Here is a 27,726-nt window from a genome sequence, read left to right on the forward strand (position 1 = left end):
AATTAAAATCAAAGGGAAAAAACACTAAGGTCATCGTCTATGATGGCGCTCTTTAATTCTTGCAGATAAAGATGATTTATTTGAGCATGGTTTTCCCCTTCCCATTGGTGTACCGGACATATTATATTTCGCAAAAATAGGCTCAGAGATATCTTTGAAAGAATTTCATCAGAGTGGTTTATTTTGAGAGACGTAAAGCATATAGTGATGCTGTATGCTTACGTTTTAAAAGCATTTTGGTTTCTTTCAGATCAACATTGAGTACTAAATGCTTGGCGGATGGGGAAATCCAAGCAATTTTCTCGAGTCGCCAAGGCGGAAGCGAAAAGTGTGGCCCTTTTCACCACGAGAACCTAATTTTGTGATAGATTGTGACATAATTACTATTACATTTCACCTCTTTCTCTCTCTCCTTTTTTTAACTTCACTTATTTTTTCATATTCGTGTGACTTTATGGTCCAGTAAGCTCTATATCATGTATGTGCCAGTGAATTACGATAGTCGATACGCCAATCACATCTTTTCGATGAGAAAGATATCTTAGAAAGATCTTTTTTCATTAAAAATTGAGCTTAATGTGAAGTGATAATCATGCACCTAAGTATGTTCCGACCCCCTATGTAATATGTTATGAATGTCTGATCAGACTACATCATCAAGATATAATAAAAGGAAAATCAACATATAACGTATATATTGCATGCCGGATCATAACAACCGCCATCCAACCATCGCCATGAGCCCCGCCTCCTTTACACTCTTAGTAGAGTTCTCTCAAGTTGCCATGAAATTATATCACTTAACGTGACAAACCACGCTCATCAAGCACCATATTTTAGGTCGAATATTATTCATAATCCTACACTCCCATATCAATCTATTCGGTTCATGCAAAATATAATATACTGCGTACAAAGATCAAGGTTCAAAGACGAATTTGTAGGTGCGTTTCAATAAACTCATCCAACCATGGATAGTCCGCCCAAAAAAGTGACAAAGGGAAATATGCTACCAATTTTTTCATTGTTACAGAACTATTGTTGTTGTTGGGGTGTGTTTGAAACGTGTATGTGTGGAAGAGATGTGTAGGGAGGAAGAGAGAGAGAGAGAGATCATTGTGTGTGCACTACCTGCGATGCATGATGGGTTGTTGCTTTCATACAATTATAAATGAGTATATTTTACGTATTGCACTCGCAAAGTTTTTGGGTGTGGACGTTCCGGTCATATTAACTTAAAACAAAAATATCTGTCGAAAAGTCTAAATCATTACTGTTCGAGAGTGATGTGTACATGAAGTAATGTTCACGTTGAAATAGTGTGTTTTCGTGTCATTCGATTGAACATGGGGGTTCTCCTGAAATTATGGACTGGGTTACTATTTTCGGCCATTTTTCGCTGCGGAACGTTTATCGCAGGATACCCATCCGGGCCACCAGACTCGGCGTGCTCAGATCTTTTACCAGGACATGTTGACAATGCTGGTAACCAGATTCAACCCCAACAAGGAACAGCATCGCCATACCTAATCTTCAGAGGAAACCAGGATATATATGATTTAGATAATCCTATAACAGGTATGTCGATTAATTTTATCATAATTATCTTCATTATTATTGAAATTGTTATACTTTCTAGGCCTATTATTACTATTATTTTTCATAATTATCATTATAACCATCATATTGTTATTATCATGACCATCATCATCAATGTATTAGTATTATCATCATCATCTTCTTCTTCTCCGTTATTGTTATTTTATTATCAATCTTATGTTGTTATTACCATTATTTCAATTTGTATAACTGCATGAATATCATTATTGTCATCATGAAAGAAACTGGCTCCCGGACTTTAGTTATTTACATGCAAGGTGAACACAACGAAATATGTATGTAAGTGAAGTATACAGTAGTATATAAATGGTCAGAGTTCTAACTTTATTCTGGCAAGCTCTGATACATGTATTATGCCTTAGGATAAAGCTTATAATAATATACAAATGTAAGTGTAAACACATAAAAAAACTAATAAATTGTCGGTGACAGTGTCAGTGACAGGTAGACTAAACTGATACTAAAATAAGGAGTGGTCGCAACATTCACGGTCTCTATAGTATTTTGAAATGACGTATCCATAATTATATTACACCCAAATTCCCCCAAATAACCGATCCATGTTTTGGAGGCGGGGGGGGGGGCAAAAGTAAAAAAAAAATGTGTACATTTTCGGCCTTTTCAGCAATATTTTAATGCCAAGTTTAATTAGTGCCTTCCAATGTTTTTTTTCCTTTGGGGCGATCTAGGATCAACACATTTGTAACCAGGAATCGAGATTACTGCCATGTGGTCAGTTACATGTTCAACTTGTAGGGATTTGATTAATGTCTTCTTCTTCATCATCATCAGTATTAGTATTGATGTTGTTATCATTGTTGTTATTATTGCATACTTATATCGTTGAATTTGGAAGATGATGAATTTTATGTCATAGCTCCCCCCCCCCCCCATTCATTCCGATTTGCAGTGACGATACTCCGGAACCCTGATGTCCCTGGATCCATAAACTACAGGGGATTTGCAATGAAAGCGGTGGCAAATGATTCGGCAGATGCCCCTGCCGTCGGAATCTGGACAGGTCATCCGGCTGGTTTCCGATATGGGAACTGCGCGAGTGACCCAAATCGCATGGTAACGCATGCCTCTCCGGCTGATAAAAGTGCCGACACGTTGACGGAATTCTTGTGGAGAGCTGCTGAAAATTATGGAGAAATTCGGTTTATGTGAGTTTTCAAAGAACGCTCTCCTCTTGAGAGAAATAGGAGGGGTGATTATGGAGACAGAGACAAAGATGGAGAAAGAGAGAGTTGGAAGAAGAACGATGTGGTAGAGAGGGGGAGAGGGTGGGGGGAGTGGAAGTAGGTAAAAAGCGAAAAGGGAGAAAGTGAGTTGAGGGTGGAAGGGAATAATGTAGGTAGACAGCCAGGGGTGGTTCTTATTATTAGTTTGGTGTAATGTATGTTCTTTACGTGCAATTGCATCTGCAATTTTATCGCAGATTTGTGTTAAAACCTGGTCAATATAACATTTCTTTAATCCACATCGGTTTTAATTTAGAATATGAAAAGGATCTAGGAAACTTATAAAGTTTGTTCTCCCATTGATTATTCAATGTGGAATGTCCTTTTTGACAACGGGATTTACATTTGTAATTTTTAGGGAATCAATACATTTACCGGTGCTGATTGACAGATTAAAATGTGAGACATATGAGAGGCAATATAAATGTATGTCTGTTTAAAGGACAAGTTCACCCCAACAAAAAAATATGATTTGAATACAAAGATAATTATCCAACAAGCATAATACTGAAAATTTCATCAAAAATCGGATGTACAAAAAGGGTTATGACATTCTAAAGTTTCGATTAATTTCACAAAACAGGTATGTGCACATCCTGGTCGGTATTGCAAATTAGGGGACTGATGACATCAATTATATTCTTTTGTATTTTATTATATGAAATATTCTAATTTTCTCATGCATCATTGTCCTGTGAAACAAAATTTTATTCCTCCCTGAGCTAAAATTATATGGTTCAATTAACTTTGCCCTTAATGTCAAACTGGTAAAAATTGAAATACTGTATAATCAAACAGTAGAGAACAAAAGAAATAGTAAGTGACGGACACCATCAACTCTCCCATTTGTATGTCACTGAGTTGTGCATATAACCGTGTATATAAATAAGCGAAAATTAAAAATGTCATAACATTCTTTTTTTTTACATCCGATTTTGATGAATTTTTCAGCATCATGCTCGTTTGATTTTTTTTCTGTTGATTCAAATAAATCTTTTCTTATAGGGTGGACTTGACCTTTAGGAAAGGAAGTACTAATTCTGGCTTAGCACTGTAATTTGCTTGATTAGATTTTTATTTTTTTTATTCTTGAACATTAAGGGTTAAAGATAAGAAATAATTAGTTGTTGTGGGGAAAAATTGCCAAATTAATGTTGCATCACATTGGCAAGCACTTAGAAATTGTAAAATATGAGTATTTTTGTAGATCTATGTCATACATACACTCTAACAATTATTGGGTAAAAATACTCCATGAGAGTAGTTATATGTCCAATCAATATTTGGCATTTCTTTCGGGCATTTTTATTTATCCAGTGTGATGAAAATTTTGCCCATTCTAGAGTAATTGCTGCTTAATTTTAACCTTACTGGACAATATCTGTTTCTGTTTGTGGTAACTCCCGTAGGAACTCGGCAGGACAGCATTTTTGCTGGTAAACGCCAAGCTGGCATATAACCAATTACCTATGAAACGTTTTACGTCTAGGTTAATCAGTCATAGTGGCTGACGTTATAGACGACAGATATCACTCTCGGGCCTTTTTTATCAAAGTGGAGACAATGGCAGAGTTGGGATTCGAACTCACAACCTTGCGATTATGAGTCCAATGCTCTAACATGACACATGACCCATATGTTTTCCGCATTAGGTAAAATACTGCCCCAAATTGGTTGGACACATAATTACCATCGTGCTGGTTAAAATTTTACCCAATATTTTTTTTACAGTGTTCATAACCCATAATCACCACCCCTTGTTTATTTTTTTCCTTTTATTTTCTTTTTATTTCATCAATTTTAGATCCACGTTCGTTATAGACCATCAGACGTTTTACACAAACGTCCAGACAGCTAGTCTGTCTTTCAGGGGTAAGTAAGTAGATGATTAGTTAAAAGGAAGAAGCTGATGGGTGGTGCAGCATTAATGAAGAAAAAACGCACAACTCGGAAATTTTCGCGTCATGCAATCATAGTCTTTTCGCATACGTCCAATGTAAGAAATAATTGAGGGAGCTCATTTCAAAATCGGAAAGGACAAGGCAAAGATGAGTTGCTACAATTACTAACCGTTTGATTGTATTTATTTCCATATAAAAAGATAACATATATACATGATCTATTTAACATAACATACAGATGGAGGATGGCCCATTTCAGCGGTATCAATAAGAAACCACTGTTCTTCCATGGGGTCCTTAAAACATAAATACATGCATATAAAACAAATATACAAAATATACACAAAACTTAATCGAATGCATGAAAAGAATGAAAAAATCACTACCCACCCCCCCCCCCTCAAAAAAAAGAAAATGCAACAACAGGCAAATCATTATGGAAAACCGAGATACAATTGAATATTTGATTTAAATGACTGTATCGTTGAACTAGACGATAAATGAATTGGGAATTTGTTATAAAGTGTAGCCCCCCTATACAAAAATGTCCGTTTACAGCTGTTTGACTTTGGTTTTGGGAGACTGAGGTGATTTTCTGTACGGAGAGAGTAAGGGTATGATTTACGAGAAAATTGTGTTTTCATATAATCAGGTGCGAAATTATTCAAAATTTTAAACATCATTACGTACATATGTTCCTTTTGCCGGGTATTTAAAGTCTTCCATTTCAAGATGTCATGGATGTATGAGGATGAAGTATGCAAATATGGATCGATTTTTAGAATAATTCTTCCTGCACGATTTTGTAGTTTTTGCAATAAATCCAAATATTTTTTAGATGCAGATTGCCAAACAATATCAGCATAATCAAAGTGTGGAAGGATAACCGAAGAATATATTAAATTTAAACTAGATTCATTAACAAATCGCCTAAGTCTGCCAAGGAAACCAATCATTTTACCAATTTTTGAACACATGTGATCAAAATGAACATTCCATTTAAGTTCCCTATCAATAAAAACTCCAAGATATTTAACACTTTCTACCATTTGAATATCTGTTTCGCGAATGCGTAAGTGAAGATCTTTATGTCTTGCCAACATATGCCGAGTACCTAAAAACATACTTACGAATGCGTAAGTGAAGTTTTTATGTCTTGCCAACATATGCCGAGTACCTAAAAACATACTTACGGTTTTATTACAATTAAGTTTTTCCATAAATTTTATGGAATCCGTTCTACTATAGTGGAATGATTGATCTACTTTATTTTATGCATATGTTTGTTTATTTATCTATTTGGTTAGTTATGTTTTTCTTGAAATGTAAGAAGTATAAAATTTAATTGATTGGTAATTAAAAGAAAAATAGTTCACTGACAGAATAGCTTTTGGAGGCCGGACAGGTTTATTTCCGATGCGGTCTTATTACGTAAATCGTACTGCATGGGAGCAGAAATACGATAATTATGTGAAATATAACACAAAGAATATTACACAATGGTTAAATAATTGACAAACAATAATTTTGCAAGAACTTGTAAAAATATTACTATCAAAGATATGTGTGGCATGATTATCTGTTGTCCATGATTTCACTCAAAAGTAGATTCAAGATTTGGTATTGCTTTAATGCATAATGAAATCATTATGAAAATTTCCTTCCGGCTTTAACCTTTTTAGAAGACAATTACATGATTTACTTTCTCGTTCCCACATCTTACAAAGTCGTTCCCTCGTCTTACTTGCTCCCTCGACATAAAAGTCTTTCCCAAGACACACTAGCTCATTTTCTTAGCTTAAGTTAGGCTTGAGTTTTTCATGGTCACGCGTTAATATTATAAAGTTGAAGGAACGAGTTGATAATTCAAGGGAACGATGTATTAAATTAAAAAAAAACACGAAAAGTTGCCTCAAGAGCTCAAGGGCTCCGTCTGTGGCTTTTTTTAAAAGAGGAAGCTATTCCTCATCAAGTCCTATACCTGTTTATTGATCTGTATATTTGTGTATCTATTGATCAGCCCTCATGTACATTTCATCCTAATTTCAGAGGACCCCTGCTTAACAAGCAACCCTTGCTTAAATGGAGGACTGTGTTCAGCCACAGTTCAGCCAGGACCTCCTGAAAATGTCGTCTTTTCGTGTGCCTGCTCTGATCCTTGGGAAGGAGACACGTGCCAAACACGTAAGTACTACACTGCAAAACTAACACATTGGTGTTAGGTTTAACACCAACCTGGTATCTATATCGGTCCACATCAGAGAGGTGTTGAAACAACACCGGTTTGGTGTAAGACTAACACCAGTTTGGCACTTAAGCAACTCCAATAGTTTTAAACCAATATCAGTTTGATTCTTAACTGGTGTTGTTTCAACATCTCTCTGGTGTGGACCGATATAGATACCAGGCTGGTGTTGAATTAGCACAGCTGGTTTTGCAGGGTATATAGTGTAGATATCGTTCTTCTTAAAATAAAAAAATGCAATTTTCATAGAACTTTACCTGTGACACTCTAAGAGGAGATACATTGGTGAGTTTATGCATGAAAAATGTTTTTTAAGCTGCTATACAATTCGGGTAGGCCTATATAGCGTTTGACTGTTTTTCTGTGTTAATCACGGAACTGAGAATTTGTCCGACGAAAATATTGATGGTGCGCTCCCGTGATACCGGCGGGCATATTCAAAATGTCTCGCTCAAGGCAGGTCATATAGGTACCTTACCGGACTTTCAATAGTAATGTTAGGCGCCATAGACCACTCGGCCGTATGAAACATCCAAGCTATTCGGTAAGATATGATAGTTGCATAATCAATAATTGAATAATACTGTCAGTTTATTACGATACAAATATTACAAAGCAAAGAATCAGGAATAATAGAGAAGTTCTAAACTGTAAATCATGGCATTCAAGATTTCCGTGGTGAAGGGCAACTAAAGACTTTGTTTTTAACAAGTACTTTATTTTTTTTTACTATCTTCTCTTACATTTTATCCTCTTCTGCCATAAAGATCTCTCTTTTTAAATCTTATTTTGCTTTTCATGAATATGTTATCTCTTTATATCCATAGTAATTGAGGGATGCAGAGCCAATCCTTGCGTTAACGGAGATTGTACAGACGGCGGAGGTTCCAGCTATACCTGCTTTTGTTATACTGGTTGGACAGGTTTAAATTGCGATTCTGGTAAGGGCAACCATCATACTCTATAATTCGGGGGTTACACATTAATCCTGATCGAGTATCAAAATTGTTAATTCCTTGCTACGAATTTTAGATTAATCAATTACACTTTTATTGATAAGATTAATTATTTGAGTCCAATCATTAATTTGAAAACATTACTCTGAAAATGTGTGCTTAGAAACAGCGTTATTGAAGACCCTTCCACTGTAATGATTATCATCATTATTATTGCATCACCTGAGACTTGAATTCATTTATAGAATTGACTAACCTTTGTCATCGTTTTTATAATAACATCCATGGAATTTACAGTGCAATTATTTCTATTCGAGCCATAACAGAGAAATGCCACTCATGAGGATTTCCTATGATAATTCATTTTTTCATAATTTCATTTCATTTCACTTTATTTTATTTATTTATTTGTTTATCTATTTATTTCATTTTATTATCTTTTTTTTTTTGGGGGGGGTGTTATTCTGTGTCTGTGTTCTATCGCGGGGCGTTATATACAAGGTTTTTCTAAAAAAGGGGGGTAAACAAAGTTCAAAGGTCAGCTATATCAAGAATACATTATTTATTCTTGTGGTTTCTATTCTACATAATTGAGTAACTCCTCAACTTTAATTTGACACACTGAATACGTTTCTATTATCACGGGTCACAGAGGTGAATGGTACAAAACCCACTTTTTCCAAGTTTAAGGGTTTTAATGTACATGCACGGAACTCAGTTTGTTGACGTAAGGTTTTTGTTTCTTCAGAGTTTTTCACTGCGAATATCAATGAAACGTTTACCTTCTGATATTTTCTTTTTGCGAGTGAATGTCACATAATTGGTATCTACATGTAGCTGCAAATTTGGTTGAGCGCATGTTTAGCTTAAGATATATGTTCTTCATCACAAACATGCAATGCAATGATTTGAAAAGCAGTGCATCGGCGACAAGGGAGTTACTGTGAAAACGTTGAAGTTGTTGGTGCAAAATGTAGGTATGAATGACGTGTTCAACAGAGATTGAAGCTAGGCAGTTGATATGTAAATGCCAGTCTCTCACAAAAAAAAGAAAAGAGGTGATAGCATTTCACTAAAAAATGGGTTTCGTGCATAAAAAACCCTAAAACTTGGAAAAGGTGGGTTTGTACCCTTTGCCATCGATGGACCATATCTCTATGACCCTTGACAACTTTCACGCAAGCAAGGTATCAAATTAATAAAGTTGATGAGTTACTTAGTTAAGTAAAATAGAAATCACAATGATAAATTATGTATTGTTGATATAACTAACCTTTGAACTTCACTTACCTTTTTAAAAGACACCCTGTACCAAACACATTCTTTCATTATTACGGAAATGATAGTCAGGTAGACGTGATCTAAATTTTGACAAACTGTCAAGTGGAGTATATATGATTTTTTTTGCTCAGATTTGTAGTATAGGGTGTCTTCTTCAAGAATCTGATGGGTGCCACCTAGGCACCCTTGAAATTTTTTTGCTATTGACGTCATAAGCCACGCCCACTTTTTCACAAATCTCGAGATCATGATTTTTCTATTTTATATAATAAACATCTCATGTTTGGTATCATATTAAAACTTATGACAAATCAAATGTAAATATTTACTTATATGACATTTTGGCTATGTACAGGTCATTTTAAGGTCATTAAAGGTCATAAAAGGTAATATTATGAAACAATTGTCTTTTCTATTATACTGAATAAACTTGAGATGTTTGCTATCAAATTAAATCTATTTAAATTTATTAAATCTATGAAAATTCAAAAGATAGTATATGGATCTCATGGCATTTAAGGAACAAGTCTACCCCAACAAAAGTTGATTTGAATAAAAAGAGAAAAATTCAACAAGCATAGCACAGCAAATTTCATCGAAATCGGATGTAAAATAAGAAAGTTATAATGTTTTAAAATTTCGCTTAATTTCACTAAACAGTTATATGCACATCCTGGTCGGTATGCAAATGAGGAGACTGATGACGTCATTCACTCACCGTTTCTTTTTTATTTTCCTATATGAATTACGAAATATTCTTATTTCCTCCTCATTGTCAAGTGAAACAACAATTAATTACTCCCTGAACATGTGGAATTAACATTGTTTGATACTATATAGTTCATTCAAGTTGGTCCTTATTGCCAAATCATTAAAAAATGAAATATTGTGTAATTCAGTCAATAAAAAAACAAAAGAAATAGTGAGTGAGGGACATCATCATCTGTCTCATTTGCATTTCACTGAGTTGTGCGTATAACTGTTTTGTGAAAATAAGCGAAACCAGGTGGTACCCTTCTGATTCTTGAAGAAGATACACAATACCACCATTTTAAGCACAGAAATTGCATATATACCCAACTTGACAATCATGTTGTGGTTCTACTGGACTAATACATCACTATATTTTCCAAAGAAATATTTCTGTCTATATCATTATTTTTTTTAGAACTCAACGAATGCCTCTCAAGCCCTTGTGTGAACGGAGCTTGTGTGAACGAAGTTAATGGATATACTTGTACTTGCCAAGAGGGATGGGCAGGAACGCTATGTAATATAGGTAAGTTGCTCATCATTGATATAACTACGTCCTTTTTTAGGCAGATATAGATGTCTTCAAGTTGTAACCCAGCGGACAACTCAAAGACAACACAAAGAAAGTTGGAATTAAGATTTAAGAGTTTATAAAGGAAACATTAAAAACACTCAACTTTGTACTCTATGTTTTATGAAGGTCTGAATCTATATTTTCATTATGTTCTTTAGGATAATCAGATATGTGCTGAAGAAGTCCTACAGTGAATAATATTTATTGTATACTTTGTCTATCATGTTAAACTGACTCTTTCTTTTCTCAGTCAACTTTCAGTTATATAATATTATAGTTCTTACCAGATTGGAGACGGCCCATCGTTTAATCATCCATCAAACCACCTCATTGAATTCTTCACATTTCTTCCTTTTTTTGTTTATATTTTCAGGTGTTGCATTTTTTTTTCTTTCTTACACCATTTAAAAATGCCTTGTTGTGGTAAACCCTATAAGTATGTTGTTGTAATTAATTATTATGATCAACATCAAGCATTATTCAATGTCCTCGGTTGTTGAGTATTAAGGTAGGCCTTTATATTGGTGCACCACAAGAACAGATATTTGTAGCTCAAAGGTGACGAAGGCTCTTTAAAGCAGATGAGGTAAGGAAAGCCTTACTTAATATTGTCTAATGCAAATCGGAATGACTTTTGTAGGCTTACTTTTAATATTTGCTTACACAAGAAATCAGCAATGCCTTAATGTCATTAATTCTAATCTACTACTACCACAAAAAATAAAAGATATGGAAATTGCAACATTACTTATGATAATAAAGATAATAATGGTGGTTATGAAGATAACAGTAGAAGTAGTAGTAGTATTAAAGTCAGTAGTAGTAGAAGTAGAAGTAGTAGTAGTAGTAGTAGTAGTAGTAGTAGTAGTAGTAGTAGTAATAGTAGTAGTAACAACAGTGATAATAGTTATGATAGTATATCAATAACTATGATATGAAATCACTATTTCATTACATTGAAATACTGTCTTTAACAATCTGACCAGCAGATGAACGGTTGAATTTGCATAGATTAACAATGAAATTATCATTCACACTAAACAAGTCATTATAATATTCATGTAAAAAGAAAGTGTGACTTGAGAAAAGAACCCTTATTAATGATCGACCCCGTTTTTTAATGTTTAAAAATGACCTAAATATGATTTGATAATTTCCCATATAGACTCAACTTACTAACACTCTATAATTCTCCAGATTGCAATTATCATTGACATTCATTAATATATTCTACAAGCTAATACCTTAAAAAATAATACCCCCTTCCCCTCTCATTTCTCATTTACATTTAAGAAAATGGATAGCCCTAACATAAGGCCTAGAGTGGACAACTTACAATGCAATATTACATTTCCACAGTGTTCAAAATAAAAAATGAAAAGAAAAACACAAATAACATGAATAAACTGTACGTATAAAGGTCTAATGGGAATAGCCCAACAAACCTTTATCCCAAATGGTAATTAGACAATTTAGAAATTAGACCAAGTGGCATGTAGACGAAATGAATGTTAGACTATCTGGAAATTAGACCAACTGCAATATAGATCTAGACCAAATTAACAATAGACCAATTGAGGATTAGACGAACTGGTATTAGATCAACTAGCATTAGACTAATCGAAAATTAGTCGAACTGATATTAGACCAAATGACAATAAATTACATTAGACCAAATGAAAATTAAACCAAGCGACGATTATTCCAACTAGGCATTAGACCGAATGGCTATTTAGACCAAGTGGTCATTAGACCAAATGAGAATTGGACTAAGTTGGTTTAGCCCGAATGTTGTTAGCCCATCTGAAGATCAGACCAAGTGATATTAGACCAGCCCAGTAGCGTACCTAAGATTTTCCACAGGGGGCAAAATCGTCCGCAAAAAAATTGACAAAAAAAGGTCTTCAACCACAAATAAAGGATTTCGTGCCAGAAAAAAAATGACAAGCAAAAAAAAAGGGTCCTCAACAGGATTTACAGAGCATTACACAGCAGAAAAAAAAAATTGACAAGCAAAAAAAAAAAAGAGGTATTCAACTTCTCGTCAGGGGGGGGGGGCAGGGATAGGTCCCTTTACATGGGTTGTGACTCGTCGGGGGGCAGTCTGCCCCCGTAGGTACGCTAGTGGACCAGCCGTCAATAAACCTTCAAAACACAACCATGAAAAGTTGTGCATTTTGCAAAATTTGAAATCTTTACAAAACATCATTTGAACTTATTGTACAAAAATATATACATATCCTATTGTAAATTCGAATGACCTAAACTTTGCTTTTAGAAAGTAGAGGAAATTCATGTAGCAATTTTTATTGACTTGATTGCCAAGCCCTATCTTAACCAGATACTTACTGATATTGGTTAATCCATGTACAAAGCTTGTGTGTCTATCACATGATCAATTAGTCAACAGGCTAACAAACTTGTGACATACCTATCAATGCTTACCGAGGTAGTACAAATTAGATGTGATAACGAGAAAGGAGTCAGGGTGAGGTAAAAATCATAAAATCTAATAAAGCACGTTAAGCTATGTAGCCTTATTTCTCCAACCATAAGTAAAATTCATTAGCGACTCACTTTCATGTTAGAAATAGCATGCAATTTATATGTACACTATTTCATTGATATTAAAAAAAAAAAAGTGGGGCATGTTAGAGTACTAAGGGACATGTTAGAGTACTAAGGTCTCGTTGAATTATGAAAGTGTCGATGAATAAATCAAATAATAAAAACGCACAAATTAATCATGCTTAGTCCGTCTCGTGCGTATAGCTCGCTGCTGTGACCAGTAAATTACTCATCGGTCTACTCCGTCTTGAGCAGGCCTTAAAGGCCTGGTCCCACTGACCGACAGACACAAAACGTATTCATTAGGACACAGCAAAATATCGGGGGTGGCTCCATACCTATTCATCCGCTCCAGAACTTACCAGAAGTGGACAAAGTTTGCGAAAACCTAAAAGAACGGGCGTGGGTAGTTGGTAGCGCGGATATAACAGTTAAACGAATGTTCATCGGAAACCTTGCAGATGAAAGTGGATGACAGCTCCAGAGGGGTTACCGAGGGTTTTGAATACATTTTAATACGAGATGAATACGCTTACAACTTTCGTATCTCCGTGCTACTGACGATGTACAGACGCTCCATATATCTTTCCTCCCTCATTCTATTGCTCAACTTGATTGGATATGAGTTGCGAGGATGTCCAGAGGATGCAGAGAGGATACAGCGGACGTTTAACGGATGACAACGGACATTAAAAGTTTGTTGCTCGTAGATGTTGCGGGCCCTGGGATCGATTTTTTCAGTAGGGGTGCTGACATGGGCTGAAATCTCTCATCAAAGGTGGGGGGCACAATTGAGTTTCCAATGTTCTTTTACACACACACACACACACATGGCAGTCATTTCTTAGCTTTTTTCTTATAAAAAAACATAGTGCCAGCGCGAAGCGCAAACTTATTTTATCCTGAGAATTTAGCAATGTTTGTGATCCTGAACAAGATGCATATTTAACAAATAATTATAGCGTGAGCAGAAATTTTTAATTTACGTTCTGAACTGGTCGAAAAGGGACCTGTTTTAAGGACCGTTTGCAGTGACACAGGAATACGATACATATTTCAACAATCAAATAATGCGAGCGCGCAGCCCGAGCTGAAAATTGTTAACATTCAGACCTAAAGACTGGACATTCTAAGCACTTTTTGTAATCATGAACAGGATAGGTATATAACTATACAATTGATGCGAGCGGGAAAAAAAGAGATTTCAGACGTAAAAACGGGACACTCTCTTCATCTTTTGTAGATCAGGAAAAGGATGGGTAAATTGGTATCTTACTATTAATGTGAGCGCAAAGCACGAGCAGAAAAGTTTTAATATTCTGATCTGAAAAGGGTGAATTTAAGCACTATTTCAACCACTGTGTATGAAATTTCTGAAGGGGGGTACACTCACAAATGTAATAACTCCCACAGATGTAATAACGCCCACACATGTAACAAGACTTTACCCACAAATGTAATAACACCCAAAAATATAATAATTTCACCCATAAATGTAATAATGCACTTTACCCACAAATGTAATAATGACTTTACCAACAAATGTTATTGATTGGAAGGGATATTTTCGATTATTCGTCCTAAACTAAAGCCCTGTTGAACTAAAGTTATCGCGTTTAAAAGGACTTCAAAAGGGTAAGATGAAAACGTGTCAGTGTGACCGTGACCTTTGACCTGGGATCCATGCTAGTATCATATTTCTGTCATTTATCATACCTACCAGATTTCCAGGGGTGCTGCTTATGGAAATTAACACACGCAGCACCCCAAAGGAAAATTTTAGGGCACCCCGCCTCCCAGGGCCATGATTTACATCGTATACACGGCAGGAAGTTCTAAAAGTCTTGTGCAGCTCAAAATTTTTTGCGCGGATGAAATCACAGTGGACAGATGCTCGATGGATAGAGCATAATTTAATTTATGTAGCATTATGCAGTGAGTACACAACGGATGTATAGCGTTTTCTCACGGATGGCACGATCTTTTCCCGTTTTACATCCTCTTTGCATCCGTAAGATTGTGAAACACGTATGCGATGAGTACACAACGGATGCATATAATTTTCCAACAGATTTTTTTTACGTTTACATCCTCTTTGCATCCGTAAGTGCAGTGAAGCCGGGTCTTTAGTTGCAGAGACGTCGAAGAGACTATTAACATCCCTGACTGCTTAGACTTTCCCCGCGATGTCTTTGCTAAGTCTAAGATACTTTAAGGAGAACAGGAAGATTGATGAGACGTCGACTTGATGACGTTTTACTTACTTTAAGGTTATATCTCACCAAAGGAGACGTCTCTGTGACGTGTCAGAGACTTCACGGGCGAAAACATCTCAACATTAAAGTTTCTTCAGTGAAACGAAGAAAATTTCTCTGCGCCGCGGCGTATCCTAAAAGCTAAAGAAGATGTGGCTGCAACTAGGAAAATTCTCCGAGATGTCACAGCCACTATTTGGAGACATTGCAGGAACATCTCCGCGACTGTAAGGCAAAGTACTTGTGATCATGTCTGGATAAGTCACAGAGACCTCTGCTTGGTTATGCCAGGGAAAAAAATATGTTCGAGACATCGCCTGGACTGTACGTCTCTGGGACGTCGTTCGAGATAGGGCCCTCAGTATGCAAGTATATTGAATTTCCCTTTACGTAAATGGATGGGGCCTACATTTAAAGCAAGTTTGAACCTTCCCAATAATTTTTTTTTAGAAAGAAAAACTCTTGTTTGCAACACTGTACAGCGAAATGTTTTTTTTAATGCAATGCAATTCATTATTTTGAAGGTAATTATTAATATTTATTCTTGCTTTTCCCTTTTTTCTCCAACATTCTTCGCAGTTAATAATGGATCATGCTCATCTAACCTGTGTCAAAACGAAGGTGTATGCGTCGATGCTCCATTCGATTACTACTCGTGTAAATGTACCAATGGATATTATGGAAATCACTGTGAAGTTGGACAGAATGGTATGACATAAAAATAAACGCTTCCGGTTTGTAGTTCATAAAGTATTTTGTAGTTCATAAAGTAGTTCATAAAGTTACGCATGAAACAAGCGCAACCTGTGACATATCTTAGGAAGCCAACTCAACTTCGTTATCATTTACATTCAAATTTGTTTATAATTGATATCTTTACGAAATGAATAAAATCAAGATTTGGAATGTTTCATGAATCTGGGTTTATTTCAAATTATTGGTTTAGACTTGCCTACATTGTAAATGAACCACTATAGCTATCATGGGGTTTGTGTTAAGTGGATTGTAGCCTTTTCAGAAGCATTAGATACCAATAATGCATTTGTATAGCCTTAAACCAATTTCGATTGTAAGATGGATAATCAAATGTACTATTTTCACAAAATGGTATTCTTCCCTAATAATGTCCTCTATCCAGCCTTAGACCTTCTTTTACAACAGGGACTGGAATAGAGTACCCAAAAAATTGAGACTGAATTAATTAGAATAAAACGTAGAAAATCAATTTGTTTCATAATCTTTCTGAATAGAAACAAACTAGTCAATTAACATGTACATGTATATCATTTTATTTTCATCAGTTCATCAAATTATTAATTATGTTTTCACGCAGACAAGAGAATACCACACACATTATACATCCACTTATCATGCTTATGAACAACTGTAAACAGATTTTTGTTTAATGTGAAGATTTTGTCACAATGATGTGAGAAAATGTTATTGAAAAGGGGTGATCGGCCGAAGGAGATAACCGTCGTGAATGTGAATGATCCACAGACCTTATTGGGATTTTCGTTGTTGATTATTATTCAGTACAATGTATAATAATCGGATATAAACAGGATTGGTAAGAATACAATACTTGTAGCTGAGTAGAGGTACAACCAAAGTTTTGTCATTATACTCGAAAGAAATTCATATCATGTATATAAAATGTAAAAGGATTCCCAATTTTTCTACGTTGAACGCCTCCCTTCTTCACTCAAGTGTTTCTTTACTCGTTTCCACCTAAACAGAAATCGAAAATAGCAGTTATATCATGTATTTTACAGCTAGCAAATGTAAGGAAAGTGTGTTAAAGAAAAAAAATGAGTATATGCAATATATGTATGTATATATATATTTCAGTATATATACATATATACACACATATATTGCATATACTCATTTACCCAGTTTTTACCCAATATTTGGTAGAAAGGGAACATGTATGTTTTCTGGGTATTTTATTCCCTCAATATTTGGCAAAATGCGTGCTTGAAGATTAAATTTCAAAGCAACATTGCTTAAAATTTACAAAATATTTGGTCTCTTTTTATCCATCAAATATGCATGTTCCCATTTTACCCAATATTGGGCAAACTTATTTTAGAGTGCAAGTGTCTTTTTGATTTGGAATACACGTTATCAGAACACGATTTTTTAAGTAGTTCACTTTTAGTAAATATAACACTCTAAGAATGTATTTTCAATCGTGAATAGATCTTGCAAAGGCCTGAACAATTTAGTTTTCATATCATTTCTCTACAGATATCGAATACTTTGTAAACAAGTTTGATGAGCTCCAGAGCCCCAATTATCCCCAGAGTTATCCGAACGATATTGACCGCTTCTACACTGTACTGGTCCATGGCGCTACGAACATCATCTTCACTATTGTTGAACTTGAACTTGAAGAAAATGTAGATGAATTATCATATGGATACGATAGCTTCCTCGCAAGACCCCTAGGAACGTTTACAGGAATCATCGCAAACCATAGAAAAGATGTTCAAGGAGATTTCGTCTGGTTCCGATTAGTGACAGACGGGAGCAACCCCCAATCGACAAACTATGTTGGTTTCAGCATCACATATGAAGCAGGTAGGTCTTTCTCTCCGTTTTTTAAGATGCAGTCTTGTATTTCAAGTAATTTATTCTATTTAGGGTACATTTCATTTGTGGTCACTCTCCGCCCAGTTGTCTTTATTTTCGTAAGAATTGTCACAATTTAAATTCCAATGTGACTGGAAAAAAGTATTAATGTAGATCATAAGAGTATTTGTGTAATTGTGTAGCAACTGATGCTCGTTACGATAAATTGCCTTTGCACCAATCCATTGACAACGTCATCCCTTACGGTTACATGACATGTTCTTGTTTTCTAAACTCGTTCCCTTGACTTATCATCTTCTCAAGACTTCGAGGTTGCCGTAAGTAAGTTGACTGAAAGGCTTAGTAAGTCAAGGGAACACATTTGAAGTCGAAGGAGCGACTTAGTAGTTGGGGGGAAAGAGTAAGTAAGTCGAGGGAACGAGTTGGTATTTAAAGCGAATGAGCTAATTAAAAAAAATTTTATTTGTCCTGTCCTGGCTGTCAATCCCATGTCCGTTAGGTCCGTAATAGAAAGTTTTCGCATTTGCCACGGAGCCGCTTTCTACAACACATTAATTTCTTTGAAATGCAAGTCAAACCACAATATGGATGCTTTTGTCGTCTCTTGACGACATAAATTATTTGCAATTGTTCGAACTCCGGATGATCTGCTATCCCGGTCCACCAACTTTCGACAATAGCTTCTTAACTCTCCATTGTGATTTGACTTGCCATTTCAAAGGAATTGGTGTGTTGCAGAGAGCGGGTTAAATGCGAAAACTCTGTAATATATCATTCTGTTGAAACATTCATATGGACCCCCTTTTTAATGATGCAAAAATTATCATACTGTATATTGATTTTTATGTTTTTGTTGATAAGGGAAGCGTTTCATGAAAGGACTTAGAGGTCTTATTATCCAATTAGTCATATTTTATCCGACAATCACCCTTCTAACAGTGCATCTGGGCAAATCAAAATCAAGAAGAGTTATCAGATCTGACTACTTGTCGGACAAAAATGTTAATTTTTTAAATGAACCGCTCCCCTGTTCTCACGTTGATTCAGTATTGCATAAAATAGATAACCATTCTTTGTATGAAAAATAAGTATGTCTTTATTATTATGCAAAAATATTTTTGTGCAACAGATATTGATGACTGTGCAACTCACTTGTGTGAAAATGGTGCTACGTGTGTTGATGTTGGAGTAGGCGCCTATAGGTGTGATTGTACTGATCAGTTCGAGGGCATATTCTGCCAAAATAGTAAGTTTGCTGATATTATATTAACCTTTTACTTGATATTCGTTTGTTTCATTTATATTTAAAGAAACTAGTGTATTTACTAATGAGACTGGTCTAGCAGGCGCGGTTCTAAACTATTTTTTTTTTGGGGGGGGGCTACTAAGGGGTTGAGAAATTTTCATGACGATGGAAAGGGCATATCGTGGGCAGCGTAGTGCACGTAGGAGACTATATAGGCCTACTAATCAAGCAGTTATCCCCGAACTTAGAAACGATATTTATAATACAATGCGAGGGGAATGGGATAAATACTAGACATGACATAAATTTTGCGTGTGAAGCACGATGCCGTGACATGTTCTTCTGCAGCATTTCGGCATGTCAAGGGTAAATACTCGTCATGCAGAAATGCTACATAAGAACATCTCACGAGATCGTGCTTCACACAGAAAATTTTGGGCGTAAATTTTTTGATATATTTTTCACGCCCCCCCCCCCCCACCTTCCCATCGGGAATATAGATCAACACTTCTAACTCTAAACTGAATTTCCAACTAAATATCATAAATAACTTTAGCCTTGGTCGGAGGAAATAGCGACCAAGCCATTTTCAAAAAAAAATCATATCTAAAAGAATGCAAATAATCAGAGCACTTTTGATAAAAATCTAGACAATTTCAGAGTTAAAACTTCAAACGGCATTTAATAGTGTTATATTCGTGGTGTTCGTGGTGGGTGAAAAGGGGAGGCTATTAGTAATTTGAAAAACAAAAAAAGTGATTTTAGGGGATCATTAACCTGCTGTACTCGCACTTTAAAAGAGTATAAATGTATTCTCAATTTAGATGTTATTTTGCGAGGGAACGTGTGGCGACCAGCCAAGAAATTTTTCGAATTTAATAATAAAAGCTATAATTTCAGAGAACGTAACCACATGGATGGAAAAATGTATTATTTTATATAAATATACACAAGTAGGGCCTATATATATATATATATATATATATATACAGTGCGTCCCAGAAAAAACGAAACAGAGATTTAGCGATGATTTATCATAACTTAATCATAAATAAAATAGACAAATGACTTATCAATGTAAAGCTTAGAATCTCCTCTTTCACCTGGTATTACTTGAGTATTCCTCATTCAGGCATGAGTGAGCAGAAACTATTCGAAGAAAGGATGCCAAAAACTCATTTGGCGAGGGGTATCTGAATTTCAAAAAGAAAATCACATGACTAAAAAGTTCAATATCTGCTCTTTTCTTTGATACCTCAATCACAGAAAATGGTCAAGAAGTAACAAAGTTAAAACCTCTTCATTTTATGAAATTATTGAAATTCAAGCTTTATTTCAAATAACTAGAATTTTGTTACTTCTTGACCATTTTCTGTAATTGAGGTATCAAATTAAAGAGCAGATATTGAGTTTTTTAAAATTGTGGTTTTCTTTTTAAAATCTAGATACGGCCCGCCAAGTGACTTTTCCGTATCCTCTTTTCAAATTGTTTTTGCTCACTCATGCGTAAATGAGAAATAATCTAAGTAATTTCAAGATAAAGAATAGATTCTAAGCTTTATATATTTCCCCTTTTTGGACGATTTTTTTTTCTGGGGGGGGGCTTCAGTCCCCAAAGCTGCTACCTAGAACTGCGCCTGCTAATATATTATACATGTTATCCACAAGGGCTCTGAGTAAAATTCCTTTGGAAATACAGTGAGTCAGTATAATTGGGTGTATTTAAGATATTGGTATTTTATAATTTTCTACGTTGCTTTTTTTGTCATGTCGACCTTTCATGGTATTTTACAAAGGGTAAACATTCATAAACACAGGGTTAGATTGACATAAACTCATGTTTGTATAAAATACAACTGCATAGTTTACTCATGCATCATCATGCCTACTTGAAAATCTAACGCCTTAGAAATTAAGTTTGGTTTCGCCTCGGAATCAAAGGGAAAACTAACCATGGTATATAACTCGTTTAAAAGATTCGTGTGTCGATTGTGACAAATGGAGTTTGACAACCATTTCATCTCTTTTGTACTCTATCAAATTTGCTGTTTTCTATTAATTTACTTTGATCCTCGGGTTTCTGATAAAATTATGGTAGGCCAATTGATACTTATTCAAATAAGCTTTTTTTTTCTTCCATTTACAAAATAAAAAATTTCAATTTTTTTTTCATTATCAATTATACAGAATAATTTCTCATAAAAGAATATAAATATGGGTTAGATTTGGAAACGGAATATAGATGGTTTTTATGGCTTCATGAAAGAAATATATCCTTCTGTCTATGAGTAGATTTTTTGACAAAGTTAAAAGTTCAGTTATTGCCTTATTGCAACATATTCATTTTGTTTTACTGACCTACGTCAAAATTATTTCAGGTAATAAGGAGATGTCAGTTCTCCATATATATAGATCGCATATTTTTACAACTTTTTTAAGTCATAACTCATCATTTTTATACTATTCTATTCAAACTTTTACAAATCCGCTTCCCTGTTTTGTTATGTTTTTTTGCCATCTCATCATTTTGCTTGAATTCACTTTAAAATTAAATGTTTGCACTTCTCATGTCATCATACATAATCTTCTTCGTCATCATGTTATTGTTTTTTTTTCTTTTCTCTTTTCATGACAGGGTACCATTCATCATCAGTTGTGACCCACGTCTCATCTCATTTCCATCTCATCATTAATATCATTCATTTTCACAAAATATTATATTCTTTTCATCTCCATTTTTTAATCTGTGTCATTCTTCATTTTACCAATGATCCATTTCTGTATTCGCCGTAAATATAACAGGATGTATTATCTTTTTCAGGAAAATATATTATTTGGTCTGTTAAACGTATATATGAAGTAACGGAACCTTTAAGTGTCGTGTTTATATTCTTGTGTGTGTTTAATTGTTTATCATTATTGTATACACGTGTATTGTTCAACTGTACAGCTCGATGCATACGAAATGTCCTTTTTTTATAATAAATCATGGTCGTATGCAGAATTTTTTTCACAGAGGGCCAGATGTGTAAAAATTGGAAGAAATTCGAAAGCGAGGGACCGAAGCGACCGAGCCTCTCATGGAGGTGCTTTTGCATTTTGAAAGAGAAAATTCAAGGATTTCGTGCAAACTTTTGGTGAAGTTCTTAAAAGAATTTGAGTAAATTAATGTAGGTTTTCAAAATGTCTGGGGATAACTTCCCCCGCTGCGTTCGGCCATTTAATAAAATAAACACAAATATATTCTTCACACATACGTGAGTGAAAAGATTTCAAGAAAGGAGACCAAAAAGTCTGTGGGTATACATTTCTATTTTAAAGAGAAGATTACAAATGCAAAAAAAGGAGTTGAATCTCCCCTCCTGTGTATGAGACCTCAATCAGGAACAATAAACTAGAAATGATGTTTAGTTTCGTGCTTCGATTTATATTCATGCATCCTTTGAATATTGATTATATTGGTGGAATGATAATTAAATGCTCAAAATTCTAGGTTTTTTTTCTTTCCTGGGACGCACTGTCGGCCTATAGAATAAAGCTATTTCGATTTACATGGCCCTAGGAAGCGGGGGGGGGGCAGGGGTGCTGAAGCACCCGCATGATTTTCCTGGAGGTATTATTCTCCATATGCAGCATCCCCTGGAATTCTGATAGGTGTGACAATGTGGATCAACGTATAACTAAAATGACCTACGTTATGTATAGAAACCCTTGTAGTTGTTTTGTTTTGTTTTTTTTTTTGCTTGCTTTTTTTCTCGGGACCAAAATGACCTTCATCCTTTTTTATAGTTAAACCTTTTTTTTTTTTGCTTGTCAAATTTACATCAGCACCCCCTGTAAATAAAAAAAATCGTTCCCAGGGCCCTGCCGTTTTACAAGAACTAGATTCCGGATCAGATTTACCGTTGTACTGATCAACAATTTGTTGCGGGAAAAAAAAATGACTCGTTATAAGTCAGAGTGAAACTCCTGGCTGAAAAGTATTATATTCAACTGAATTAAGTCAAATTCACTGAGCAAAATGCTGAAAATTCTATCCAAATCTGAATACAAATAGCGAAGTTATTAAATTTTAGCAATATTTTGTGAAAGAAGTTAAATGCACATCGTCAATGAATATTCATCAGGTGGGCTAATGATGTCATGTCCCCACTTTCCTTTTTATTATGTTGTTACACAGAGGAAATAATTTGAATAAACATAATGTAATAATAATATTTTGGAAAAAAAAACAAGTGAGGATATGACATCATCAATATGCTCATTGAATATTCTTAAAGACATGCTTAGAACTGTCCTAGAGTAAAATGAGTGATATTTTCGGTCAGATCTTTAAAGATTTTACGAGGTGTAGCCCATCGCAACCGAAAGGAATCACTACGTCCTTACAAATCCTGACTTCAAATCAAATAATGATAAGATTAAGATAATGTTCTTAACTTTAAAGTCGGATCTTGAGAGTCCCGCTCCGGCAATAGGGTTTTATATCAAGGATCATGCCTCACTTTTAATTACAAGTTATAATGTTTGGTAACCAGTTATATTTGTCATGTTTATTCTGAGATTCTGCTGTCGTTTGTTTCACAGGTATCGTGCCTATGCCTTGTGCAAATGACCCGTGCAATGGCAACGGTGATTGCCGCAATGTCAATAATGTTTTTAACTGTGATTGCTATCCTGGATATCTTGGGCAGACCTGCAACATTGGTAAGAATTTTATGACAAACATTTTCTTCCTCTCTTTCTCCCTCTATAATAAATATAGGAGCACTTATTAAAGGTCCGAAAAAAAGTTGCTTGTCTCTGGTGTGGTCTGTTTTCTTAGAGTGTTTTTTTCAGTATTGACATGTTTCGAAAAATTCCCAAACAATTACTGTATATAGGCTTCATTGAGGCACAAGTTTAAAAGAAAAATTAGTTTAACTTTTTTGTGAGACACCGAGTTCAGCTAAAAAGTATCAATTATCAATCGTTCCAAATTAACATGAATTGTATTCAAGTAAAACTTCCTATTCAATTATCTTGTGAGAGTAATCAATTTCTTTTCTTTGTACATGTTACATGTATATCCGTTTCTTGAAATAAGCTAGCTTTCTCGTTGTTGTTGGTATACTCTGTAACATAATGAAGTAAAATCTGTAAAGTCTCCTTTTTGGTGTCTCTGATGTGGCGTTCAAAAATGACTTGTTTCGGACAAATAATGTTCCATTTCTGTGAAAGACATCTGAATGTACATGTAACAATTTTGAAATTAAAGGTCACTCTCCACAGTTTAATGTCGAATAAGTTCATTTGAATTCTGTTCATCAGAGTAGCCCTGTTTATATATACACTTCATTTGGAGAAAATTGGAAAAACCTCTTTTTATAGTTGTTTTAACTTGCATGTATATTCAATTAATTTATGTATTGAGTTTTTTTTTCTCTCTCTCTCTCTCTTTTAGCTGACCCATGTTTTAACAACCCTTGTTTGAATAACTGTGACTGTAGTGTCACCGCTACATTTACACCCAGTTGTTTATCTACTAACCCATTCATCACGGGCTCACTTTGTGAAATCGGTAAAATTACCATCCCCCTTTACAGTTGTTGATTGTAGTGTTTAAGATTATTTCTTATGCTACCAGATATATAAGTTTTCCAGTGTTGGAAATATGTTTAGTTTATTGGAAAATAGATGCCTAGTAATAGTCTAAAAATCAAATAATAGCAAGAGTATGTTTTTGGTCATCACTATCTCACGGCTAATCCCATGATTTGCATTTACTGTGGCAAAATTGGATTCTAAATTCTTCCGATATTGCTGTGGAAATACATCCCACAAATGTGGAGGGGTAGGGTGGGGGAAAGCAAAGTAGTATTATTTTAAGCAGCAGCCGGAGTACAATTTTGGACGAAAATGCATTAATAACTTGCATTTCTTTCTAAGTGGGTAATCGGTTTTTGTCCGGCTATTACGAGGGTGGGTGACTGTGAGTGCGTTTGTATCGAGTATACAGGAAAATATTTTATGAAGCTTGTCAGCACTGATGTCTGACAAGTTGACAATTTTCTGACAGTTACCGTAGCTGTAGTCAATGACCAGTGCTTCTCAGCCAATCAAAATCAAGCATTTCACTGAAATTGTCAGAGCTTACCTGGTAGTCGTGACAAGACAACTTTCATGAAGGTGTAGGCGGGATTGTCGAGTGTGTGTAGCGGATCAACGAGATAGGGTATGGGTTGTGTGTCTGAGTGTGTTGTGTATGTACGAATGTGGATGTGCATGCTTGCGTATGTGGGATATAACTGGAAATTTGTAATGAAAGCATTGACACCAAATTTTCATACGCATTTATACTTTCGACAGTCCACCCATGTAATGATCCACAACTCTGTGAGAATGGTGGAACCTGTAATCCATCAGGATCTTCATTTTCATGTTCTTGTCTTCAGGGATTCATTGGGGATGTGTGCCAACATGGTGAGATATTGCTCATAAACCTTTTCTCATTTTCCACATTGTTATAACATCAATTATTTTAATTAACTACTTTCATTTTTACTTATGTCCATTTGTCGCTATTCTTTCTCCTTTCTTCTTTCCATTTCTTCTGCGTTGAATTAATAATGACGATGGATCTTTCAAAATTTGCTTCACATTTTGCATTGTTAATCACACCGCTGATCTTGTTGATAATCACTTTTAGATGGTACCTATTAATTTGTACTCTGGTACCTAATGATATCTGAAAACAAGGAGCAGCTTTGTGTTTGCATGAAATGCACCAAAAATTGAAAAGTATTTTTCTTTGCGATTTGCGTTACATATGCAACGTTTCTCATTATCATTAGAAGGGATTTTTATTTGGGTATGGGCAGTGTCTGAAAAACCTTCTTATTGGAAAATCTCTTTTGAAATTAAAGGAGACTTCTTTTACAGCTTATGTCTCTCTATCATGTTCATATGTAGTCTTTAGTATAGCATATGAATTAGATTCATTCTAAAAAAATATGTTTTAGAAGGAAACAGGAACTGCCTCATCGTTTAACAAGGTTTTGAAGTTAACTTTACTGCAATATGTTTTTTCCTTAGATGACCCGTGTGAGCCGGTAAATCCGTGTCAAAATAGTGGAACATGCAACCCTGCAATGGACGGATCCAGCTTTACGTGTGCTTGTATTTTGTTCTGGGGAGGTTCAACGTGTACTGAACGTGAGTACTTAAGATGTCATAATTGCTCAAATTGCCATCTTAATGTCAACATCTTCTGTAATTCATTATTCGTGTATGATTATTGCGTCGCGGAACTAATTTTGAAAATGATGTAGCGAATATTAAGAAGTCATTATTGTTTAATGTAAGTGTTTTAGGGCTTATCATTATTTCCATCTTTCTTATCACTATAATTGTCCTCATTATCTTGATTTTTTTTATATCTTTATCATCACCTTCTTATTCATCATCACTATCATCATTAGTATTGGCATCATTGTCATTATTTTATCACCAGTTTATTTACAACATTTAGGTTATTACTTCAGATGTAAAGCAAATACTGTATAGTGTGTCAGGTGTATCTGACTCAATTTTGTGTGAAAAACACTCATTGAACAGATGAAAACATCAAGTTTTTGTCTCACCTGCATAGCAGAGTGAGACCATAGGCGCCGCTTTTCCGGCGGCGGCGTCAACATCAAATCTTAACCTAAGGTTAAGTTTTTGAAATGACATCATAACTTAGAAAGTATATGGACCTAGTTCATGAAACTTGGCCATAAGGTTAATCAAGTATTACTGAACATACTATTAGAGTTTCATGTCACATGACCAAGGTCAAAGGTCATTTAGGGTCAATGAACTTAGACCATGTTGGAGGAATCAACATCAAAATCTTAACCTGAGGTTAAGTTTTTGATATGTCATCATAATAACTTAGAAAATATATGGACCTAGTTCATTAAACTTTGACATAAGGTTAATCAAGTATCACTGAATATCCTGCATGAGTTTTATGTCACATGACAAAGGTCAATTTGGCCGATTTGGGGGTATCTGTTGAATTCCCATCATAACTTTGAAAGTTTATGGATCTGATTCATGAAACTTGGACATGATAGTAATCAAGTATCACTGAACATCATGTGCGCATTTCAGGTCGCATGACCAAGGACAAAGGTCAATGAACTTTGGCCGAATTGGGGGTATCTGTTGAATTACCATCATAACTTTGAAAGTTTATGGATCTGATTCATGAAACTTGGACATAAGAGTAATCAAGTATCACTAAACATCCTGTGCGAGTTTCAGGTCACATGATCAAGGTCAAGGGTCATGTAAGGTCAATGAACTTTGGCCATGTTGGGTTTTTTTGTTGGATAACCATCATATCTCTGTAAGTTTATTGGTCTAGTTCATAAAAAGCGGACATAAGAGTAACCATGTATCACTGAACATCTTGTGCGAGTAAGAGTAGTTTTCAAAGTCAGCACTGCTGCTATATTGA

General features: G+C 35.1%; 1 protein-coding gene across 1 annotated transcript in view; it reads left to right on the forward strand.

Annotated features, from left to right (window-relative positions):
• Nucleotides 1-1,165: 1,165 nt before the first annotated feature.
• The window catches only part of LOC121411045 (fibropellin-1-like), a 56,688-nt gene continuing 30,127 nt past the window's right edge, over nt 1,166-27,726 (forward strand). Inside the window, exons 1-13 of the mRNA XM_041603519.1 lie at nt 1,166-1,578; nt 2,531-2,786; nt 4,669-4,736; nt 6,815-6,949; nt 7,838-7,951; nt 10,416-10,526; nt 15,977-16,105; nt 17,651-17,983; nt 19,125-19,241; nt 23,829-23,948; nt 24,685-24,801; nt 25,590-25,703; nt 26,316-26,435. Coding sequence (XP_041459453.1) covers nt 1,347-1,578; nt 2,531-2,786; nt 4,669-4,736; nt 6,815-6,949; nt 7,838-7,951; nt 10,416-10,526; nt 15,977-16,105; nt 17,651-17,983; nt 19,125-19,241; nt 23,829-23,948; nt 24,685-24,801; nt 25,590-25,703; nt 26,316-26,435 — 1,966 coding nt within the window. The 5' untranslated portion in view covers nt 1,166-1,346. The remainder of the gene's footprint in view (nt 1,579-2,530; nt 2,787-4,668; nt 4,737-6,814; nt 6,950-7,837; nt 7,952-10,415; nt 10,527-15,976; nt 16,106-17,650; nt 17,984-19,124; nt 19,242-23,828; nt 23,949-24,684; nt 24,802-25,589; nt 25,704-26,315; nt 26,436-27,726) is intronic.

The sequence above is a fragment of the Lytechinus variegatus genome, chromosome 3 (genome assembly GCF_018143015.1).
Source record: "Lytechinus variegatus isolate NC3 chromosome 3, Lvar_3.0, whole genome shotgun sequence".
Classification (NCBI taxonomy): Eukaryota; Metazoa; Echinodermata; class Echinoidea; order Temnopleuroida; family Toxopneustidae; genus Lytechinus; species Lytechinus variegatus.